At 45.2% G+C, this 9,532-nt stretch overlaps 1 protein-coding gene across 1 annotated transcript; it reads left to right on the forward strand.

Moving 5' to 3' along the window:
* Positions 1-2,242: 2,242 nt before the first annotated feature.
* On the forward strand, positions 2,243-7,827 carry LOC129715811 (sialic acid-binding Ig-like lectin 15). The gene is made up of 2 exons (XM_055665677.1): positions 2,243-2,644; positions 7,022-7,827. Exons 1-2 carry the CDS (start codon positions 2,491-2,493, stop codon positions 7,411-7,413), a joined length of 546 nt encoding a protein of 181 aa, XP_055521652.1. The 5' UTR covers positions 2,243-2,490; the 3' UTR covers positions 7,414-7,827.
* Positions 7,828-9,532: the final 1,705 nt, after the last annotated feature.

Genomic DNA, 9,532 nt, shown 5'->3' on the forward strand with positions numbered 1-9,532 from the left:
TCCGGATGTTCACCTTCGCCCTTGAGGATTTTCTGCACTCTGTCCGTGACATCCTGGATCCTGGCACCGGGAAGGCAGCACACCATCCTCGCATCCCGTCTGTTGCCGCAGAAACCCCTGTCCGTACCTCTCACGATGGAGTCTCCGACTACAATGGCCTTGCCTGCCTTAGGCCTTTTTGGTTTTGGCTCAACAGCCCTATTCGCATCACAGGCCAGTCCGCCGCTCACGTCTTCTGTCCCAACAGCTTCTAAGCGGATGAACCTGTTTACAAGAGGTACACCACCCGGGGACATTGGCATTCCATGCTTCCCTCCCTTTCTCACTGTCTCCCACCTTCTGTCCCACACCTGTTAAGGTGTAACAGGTATTTCCAACGGCAGCTGAGGAAGCACAATGTGCCACAGGCAATGATGGTCCAAATCTATACGGCGATCGTAGAGTCTGTCCTCACCTTCTCCATCATGGTCTGGTTTAGCTCAGCTACCAAGCACGACAATACAATACTATACAATACAATACAATACGGTTTTATACGTCACATTGCTCATAAAGTGCAAGTGAAATGAATTTGCCAGCAGCGGTACAATGATAAAGAACACACAAATACACAATAGAAATGTAACACAAACATGCACCACAGCATTCATCACTGTGGTGGAAGGCACAAAGATTGTCCAGTCCTCCTCCATTGTCCCCTGTGGTCGGGTCCTCAACCCTCCATAGCCGTCGCAGCGGGCATCCAGATGTACAGACAAGATAAAAAGTCCAGGTAAGTCGTGAATCGGTGCAACCCTACCGGAGACTGCAGCTTCAAGATGGTGTAGACCGCAGGCCGGCGGTCGAAGATTTAAAGTTCCCACCACGCCGCAGCCAGAAGCACCACAGACCGCAGGGCCGGCGATCTGGAGCTCCCCTACAGGGTTCCCCGGCTTGGGACCCCGCTCCTGATGGTAAGTAAGTCCACGCTGCGCCCGCGGTAGTAGTTGGCCGCGGGCCCATAGTTGGAGCTCTTCTACCCCCGGGTCCCCCATGAGGGATCCCGGGCTGCAGACGCCGCGCCAGCTGGAACTCTGCAGACCGGGGCTTCAGGCTGCCGGCTGCCGCGGACCAGCGAAACGGAGCGCTCCACCTCAGGCGAGCCCCTGCTCAACTCCGAGAGACTGCGCTGCGCCCACCGCTGAGCTCCGGGCGCGTCTCTGGGAAAAGCCGCCCGACCTTCGCTGTTTGACCACGGGGGAGGTGACCTGGAAAAAGTCGCCTCTCTGTGGAGGAGGTGACCGAAGCGGTTTCCCCCTTACCCCTCCGCCCCACACAAAACGCACAGAGGAACATTAAAAACATACATTAAAAGATACTAAAAAAACAAATAAAGTTGAAAAAAAATCCGGAGGTTGCAGAGAATCGTCCGATCAGTTAAGAAGGTTATTGGCTGCAACCTTCCCTCCATTGACAAACTGTACACTGCAGAGGCTAAGAAGCGAGCGGATAAGATCATCTCTGACCCCTCTCACCCTGGCCACAAACTCTTTGAATCATGTCCCTCTGGAAGGCGACTCCGGACTGACAAAGCTGCCACAGCCAGACATAAAAACAGCTTTTTTTCCATGACTATTAGCTCTACTCAACAGCCAACAATCTGTAGCCTCCTTCTGCTCTGGTATTTTATTAAATTCACATGTTTGATCAATGTGTTTTATTATTAATGTTTAGTGTTTTATGTATCATTCGTAACTGTCACTGTATGTCATGTTGTCACATGTGGGCGGATCACAAATTCCTTGTTTGTGAATACTTAGCCAATAAACTTATTCATGCATGCATCCATGCATTCAATCATACATTCATTCATTCATCCATTCGTTAAGAATTATGCACGGTATCACATATCAAATATTTGGTGATGCATTGAGGGATGATGCAGGGTCTTGACCTGAAACGTCAACCATTACTCTGCCTCCACAGATGCAACCTAATGCATTGAGGACCTCCTGCAATTTGTTTTTCTGCATGTCAAATATTTGGTTAAATGAGGTACAACTGTAATTAACAAGAACCTGATTACTATCAGGTATGGTTTCTTACATTTGTGACAAATTTATCCATGGCATAATCAAAGCTATAAAATTATTTAAAAAACTTGATAACATATAATTTCATCATCACCCAGCACAAATGCATTTTGCAATCCTTTTCATATTTTGCTTCAGGTTATAAACAAGGAACAATCTTGCTTCTTACTTCCTGGTCAACTTTCTGAGAATTCTGCAAGCTCTTTCTAATCAAGATAAAAGTGCGGTGTGGACTTGAAATATTGCTGGCATACCACCGACAGCAGCCAGAGGGTGAAGCCCTTGTTGCTGCTGTCAGTTCCACTCAGTTTGTGCTGGACAAGGACTGGTTGATTGAAATGCAAAGTGTCAAAATTGACTTCTCCATTTGAAGCTGTATGACAATTCTTGCAAAGTCTCTTGCGCCCTTTTACACTCTATGTTAAATGTAAAATTCAGAAAACTACAGAAAACTGCAGGAGTCTCGGTTCTACTCGTCCAGTGGATAGACTTACGGCATTTGAAAGCTCAACGAGAGAAGAGAATGCTGTTCATTTTGCTTTGTGCCTTTGCACTGCCTGTCACCGCTAATCGTAAGTATCCTTTAATAAGGAACAGAAGTTGCTTTTCTGGCTGTTTCACTGTGAGTGAAATGATTAACTGTATGAGATAGACATGTGTGTCCGTGGAAACAGAGCAGGATCAGTCTTTTGATGCTGTACTTAAGGTGACAGGCAGTCTTCCAGAAAGGGAATATGTATGTGTGTGAAGACCTTTAATACAAACATTTTACAATACAGTAAATGATCGGTTTGAGATTATAAGGCTGGAGTCAGAGCAGCTGGGGAGATTGTGTTTAGTTGTCGACCCCACACTTCTGGATGAAGATATTAGCCCTTGAGAGGGGGTGAAGGGCGTTGTGTCCTTGGCATAGTTTAAAAGTGAAGATGATGAGAAATATCTTCACTGAGAGTAATGCACCTATAGAATTATCGAATTGAAAGTAGTTCAAGCCAAGCCACCTCTTGTCTTCAGCAAGGAGCTGAATATATTCCCAGGCTAAAGAAATCAAGGGGAATGGGGACAAAGTTCAATTCTGTATTGATTAGCAATTAAGAGCCATAATCATATTGACTGTTGACCAGGCTTGAACAGCCGAATGGCTTCCTGTGTTGCTCTGAATGTCTTTGCGCTCATTGTTGATTCTGATCCTAATCAAATTGGTTTTGGTTTATTATTGTCACATGTACTGAGGTACAGTGAACACCTGCACCTGGGATAATACCTTTCTCAAAATAACATCTCATATGCGAAGAATGAATCCCCAATCTTCCAATATACCTTGTTGTGGCCACAAACATTTTTAATAAATGACAATTCCTCTGTAGGTGCAATGCTATATTCTTTGCTCTATTTGTTTTCTCTAATGCACTATGTGATGTAATCATGAATGGTACGATTTAGCCGGATAACACACAAAATAATTTTTCGCCTATCTCAGTATACATGAAAATAATAAACCAATACTAATTTTCCTCAATCAGTATTACCGCCCCATCTAAAATGTCCCTTCCCTCTCCATTATCAACACCTTGTAGCCAGAACCATTAAATGTCTGGTCCTGCCCCAACTCTGCATCATTTTTCCATATAGATATTTCTACCTATCAATAACCAGGCTCACTCACATATTTACTATTTTCGTACTATCTGCCACTCCCAATCTAGGTGCACCTTATTTCTCTTTTCTCTTGCCACACACTAGTAATAGATACTGATCCATTACTTTGTCTGTTCGGCTCAAACTCTTCTTCGTGCACCAATAAATCTCCCTACTACGACACTGTCCCAGTGTGGCTGAGGTGCAACCCATTGATCTTGGAGAGGTCTTTCCTGCTGCAGAACTGGTCCAATGCCCCTAGAATTTAGAGCAGAAACGAGAAAGTCACGAAAATTAGTGCAGTAATTAAAATGTCCTGAGCATTGGAGCAGTAACCAGAATTCTCGTGGATTAGCACAGCAACTAGAATATCACAAGAATTGAGCAGTAATTCAGCTCAAAAATCAATCCATGGCTCCCCAGCCCCAGTTTCTACCACTGACCGAAAAACACTGAGGGCAACTTAGAGTAGTCTGTTAATTAACGATGCGCATCAATTTGAGAAGGAGAAGGTTAAAGTGTCAGTGATGCAGTTGAACAAAGGGGACTATGAAGGCATGAGAGAGGAGCAGGCCAAGGTAGACTGGAAAGGGATCCTAACAGAAATGACGATGTAACAGGAATGGCAGGAATTTCTGGGCATAATCCGGAAGATGCAGGATCATTTCATTCCAAAAAGGAAGAAAGATTCTAAGTAGGAGGCAACCGTGGGTGACAAGAGAAGTTAGGGATAGAATAAAACTAAACAAAAAGATGTATAACACAGCAAAGCGTAGTCGGAAGCCAGAGGATTGGGAAACTTTCATAGGACAACAGATGGAAACAAAACGGGCAATACGGGCTGAAAAGATGAAGTATGAGGGGCAGCTGGCCAGGAATATAAGGAAGGACAGTAAAAGCTTCTTTAGATATGTTATGGGAAAAAGAGTAGCAAAGTCAAATGTGGGTCCCTTGAATGCAGACACGGGTAAAATTATAATGGGGACAAGGAAATGGCAGAAAAGTTGGTACTTCGGATCTGTCTTCACTAAGGAAGACACAAACAATCTCCCAGATGTACTGGAGGACAGAGGATCTAAGGGGGTAAAGGAACTGAAAGAACATTTTATTAGGTTAGAAATAGTATTGGGTAGGCTAATGGGACTGAAGGATGATAAATCCCCTGGGCCTGATGGTCTGCATCCCAGGGTCCTCAGGGAGGTGGCTCTAAAAATAGTGGACGCATTGGTGATCATTTTCCAATGTTCAATAGATTCAGGATCAGTTCCTGTGGATTGGAGGATTGCTAATGTTATCCCATTTTTCAAGAAAGGAGCGAGAGAGAAAACGGGGAATTGCAGACCAGTTAGCCTAACTTCAGTGGTGAGAAAGATGCTGGAGTCAATTTTTAAAGAGGTAATAATGGGGCATTTGGATAGCAGTAAAAGGATTAGTCCAAGTCAACATGGATTTATGAAAGGGGAATCATGCTTGACTAATCTTCTGGAACTTTTTGAGGATGTGACAAGTAAAATGGATGAAGGGGAGCCAGTGGATGCAGTGTGTCTAGACTTTTAGATAGCCTTTGATAAGGTCCCGCATGGGAGACTGGTGACTAAAATTAGAGCACATGGTATTGGGGGTAGGGTGTTGACATGAATAGAAAATTGATTGGCAAACAGGAAGCAAAGAGTAGGAGTGAACGGGTCCTTTTCAGAATGGCAGGCAGTGGCGAGTGGAGTGCCGCAAGGCTTGGTGTTGGGGCCGCAACTATTTACCATATATAGTAATGATTTGGAAGAGGGAATTAGGAGCTACACTAGCAAGTTTGCGGATGACACAAAGCTGGGGGGCAGTGTGAACTGTGAAGAGGATGTTAGGAGGTTGCAGGGTGACCTGGACAGGTTGAGTGAGTGGGCAGATGAGTGGCAGATGCAGTGTAATATAGATAAATGTGAGGTTATCCACGTTGGCGGCAAAAACAAGTGGGTAGATTATTATCTCAATTGGGTTAGGTTATGTAAGGGGAGGTGCAGCAAGACCTGGGAGGCCTTGTACACCAGTCACTGAAAGTTGGCTTACAGGTACAGCAGGCAGTGAAGAAAGCTAATGGAATGTTAAGCTTCATAACAAGAGGATTTCAGTATCGGAGTAAATAGGTTCTTCTGCAGTTGTATAGGGCCCTGGTAAGACCACATCTGCAGTATTGTGTACAGTTTTGGTCTCCTAATTTGAGGAAGGACGTTCTTGTGATTGAGGCAGTGCAGCATAGGTTCACGAGATTGATCCCTGGGATGGTGGGACTGTCATATGAGGATAGATTGAAAAGACTAGGCTGTAGTTTAGAAGGATGAGGGGGGTCTTATAGAAACATATAAAATTATAAAAGGACTGAACAAGCTAGATGCAGGAAAATTGTTCCCAATGTTGGGCGAGTCCAGAACCAGGGGCCACAGTCTTAGAATAAAGGGGAGGCCATTTAAGGTCTGAGGTGAGAAAAAATCTTTTCACCCAAAGAGTTGTGAATTTGTGGAATTCCCTGCCACAGAGGGCAGTGGAGGCCAAATTACTGGATGGATTTAAGAGAGAGTTAGATAGAGCTCCAGGGGCTAGTGGAGTCAAGGGATATGGGGAGAAGGCTGGCACGGGTTATTGATTGGGGACGATCAGCCATGATCACAATGAATGGCGGTGCTGGCTCGAAGGGCCAAATTGCCTCCTCCTGCACCTATTTTCTATGTCTTTATGTTTCTATCTTTGAGATGTGGGAAACAAACTAAGAAAGAGAAACCCATGCAGTTATAGATGGAAAGTGCAAACTGTACACAGCATCTGAGGTCAGGATTAAACTCTGAGTCCCTGGAGTTGTGAGTTAGCAGCTCCACTAGCTGCTCCACTGTGCCAGCTGTGTACATCCTCGATTAGTGGTCAGGTACTTCCTTGGTGGGATCTTGCTGTGCACTACTTGCCTGTGGTATTCCCAACGCTACTTCACCGCCAACACTTCAAACATGTGAAGCTCTGTGGACCACCCCCTGTCTGTGAGGGAAGTGATGTAAATGCAAGGTTTCTCCCGGACAGCAGCTTAGAGCTGTGAGAGATGTGGCTCCAGTGAAGAGCCGACACAGCCCGGAGGAGGGGAACCACTGTTAGTGTCACAGTCCCACCTCCCCATTTCTCACAGCTCACCACATAGTGACGGTGACAAACAGCACAGCAGCATCACAGTTCAACTGTCTTCCACAAGGGCAGGGACCCAGGGTGGGCGCAGCCTCCTACAGTGACTGTGGCCCTCAGTTCAGTCTTAACGTTACATCTCTGTGTCTTCACAGGCTGCAGTATCAATGGTTGGACCATGGAGACACCGGACGAGGTGATGGGGAGGGAGGGGAAGCTCGTGGTTCTGTACTGCAAGTTCGCTCACCCTAACCGTGAATACAAAGGCAACATCAACATCATCTGGAGTGAGAAGCAGACCCAGAATATCTTTTTCAAATACAAAAATTATCTATCGAGCGGCACGTATAAAAATGAGATCGTGGATAATGTAGGAGATCGCTACAGACCAATGGGGGACCCTCGGAAGAACGATGCTTCCATAATCATTAATCAGCTGAGAACGACGGATACAAACAAGATCCTCAACTGTCGTGTTGAGCTCACAGGGCAAGCAGGAAAGTTTGGATGCCCACATGGGCAAATCAAAATACCAGGTGAGGAATGATTGTGCTGCAAACAAACAATTTGTCTTCCTTCCTGCTTCCTGTGATTCCAATGTTACTGGCATGGCTGGCAATTGTTCAAGCTGCTGACTTGTTGGCTACATCACTGGGAGATCATGCCCTGGTTTGACTGTCTAAAATACATCACGTTGCACTAAACTGAATTTAAATCTATTAACCAACCCTCAACCCACTTGCCCCGCTGATCACGATCCTGCTGTAGTTTTGATAACCATCTTCACTCATACTCCTCATTTCTGCCTTGACCATGATGTCCAGTCACTGTGGAATGGGGTGATGTCATTGCCACACCTGGCCTGCTGTTATAGTCACATATTATATCTCCTCCAGTTAAGTTTCAGATATTGGTATTGGTTTATTATTGTCTATTGCACTGAGATACAGTGATATTTTTCCAAGTGCCGTCCAGACAAATCATCCCATTGAGACACTAGAAACTGCAGATGCTGGAACCATGAGCAATACACAAAGTGCTGAAGACACAGTGGGTCAAGCAGCATTGGTGGAGGAAAAATGGACAGACAATTATCCGGGTCAGTTCCCTTCAAACTGATGGAGTAGTAGGGAGAAAGATGGGAACGGGGCAAAGCTTGCCCAATGAAAGGTGGATGGAGGTGGGGGAGGGGGGGGGGGGGGCACGGGGGAGATGCTTATCAGATGGGTGGAGACAGTGATAATGGCGAGTGGTGAAAAGTGGTAAAAGGTGTCAGACAAGGAAACAAAATGTAAAGGCGGAGGCAAATGGATGGAATGGGCCAGGGGAGATGGGCAGGTGAAAGACGTGATAGAAGGAACTATGGGATTCGAGGATGGGAGATGAATACGGGAGAAGAAAGGAGCAGTGTGAAAGGGATAATGGGAGCAATGTGTGCACAGTGGGCTGGTGGAGGGGGCGGGGAGGGAGGTATTACTTGAACTTTGAGAGTTCAGTGTTCATACGGTTGGGTTAAAAGTTACACAAGCTGACCATGAGGTGCTGTTCTTCCTGTTTGTGTGTGTTCTCACACTGATAATACACAAGGCCAGTTACAGTCAGGTCAGTGTGGGAACAGAAAGAGGAGTTAAAAAGCGTTGGAATCACGAGCTCCAGCAGGCCTTCGCAGACTGAACACAAGTATTCATCATATTGGGGACACAGAATGCAATAGATGAGGTTGGAAGAATCATGCCTTAGATGTGTGCATCAGGCACTGTAAAAGAGAAAGTAAGCAAAGTGAAGAATGTAGTATGACAGCTACAGTGAAAGTGCTACTAAAGAGTAGTGCAAGCGTTTAACGTGGTAGATTGGAAGATCGCGTAATTCAACCCTAGCATTTGTGAGGTCCATTCAAGACTCTAACAATAGGTAAGACGTTGTTCTTCCATCTGGTGGTACCTACTTTCAAGTTTTTGTATCTTCTGGGTGTGAGAATGTCAGGGTATTAGTTGTCCTTGATAATGTGGTTGCTTTTTCGAGGCAGCATTAAGTGTAGAATGGTGAAACAGAGAATCAAAATTGACCCTGGCAGATTGGAGAGACAGCATTTGTTCAGGCAGTGTTAGTGAACAGGAAGGGGTAGTCCCTGGTTTTTAAAACAATGCTTAGACTATTACGTGAAATGGGAGAAGGAGTCAGAACACAGATGCTCGAACCAACTCTCATCCATAAAATCATGGCTAATTCGGGACATTGTTCATTCACTGAGAGATCCCCCAGACAGTGATCTCCATGAGACCCAGACAAACTGTGGACCTTTGGTTTGAACTTACTCAACTACGTTTTACCCACAGCTTCTGCATAATGTGGATTGTTGATTATAATCATGTATAGTCTTTTCGTTGACTGGTTAGCATGCAATAAAAGCTTTTCACTGTACCTTGGTGCAGGTGACAATAAACTAAACTCTGGGATGGAAAATTCAGTAGGTTCACAAACATTCTTGGAGGGAATTTCTTGACCTCAGTCCTGAATGTCTGACTTCTTTTTCCCTGACATGTGGTTTTTGAATCATAAGCAGGAGGAAAGAAACTTTTCCACAAGTATTTGTGAAATCCATCTATTCCCCAGAGCCCTCTGTCCATTGACATCCATCAGTCCCCAGTCCCCCATTCTTTTCCTCG

This window comes from Leucoraja erinacea, unplaced genomic scaffold (assembly GCF_028641065.1).
Source record: "Leucoraja erinacea ecotype New England unplaced genomic scaffold, Leri_hhj_1 Leri_1420S, whole genome shotgun sequence".
Taxonomy (NCBI): domain Eukaryota; kingdom Metazoa; phylum Chordata; class Chondrichthyes; order Rajiformes; family Rajidae; genus Leucoraja; species Leucoraja erinaceus.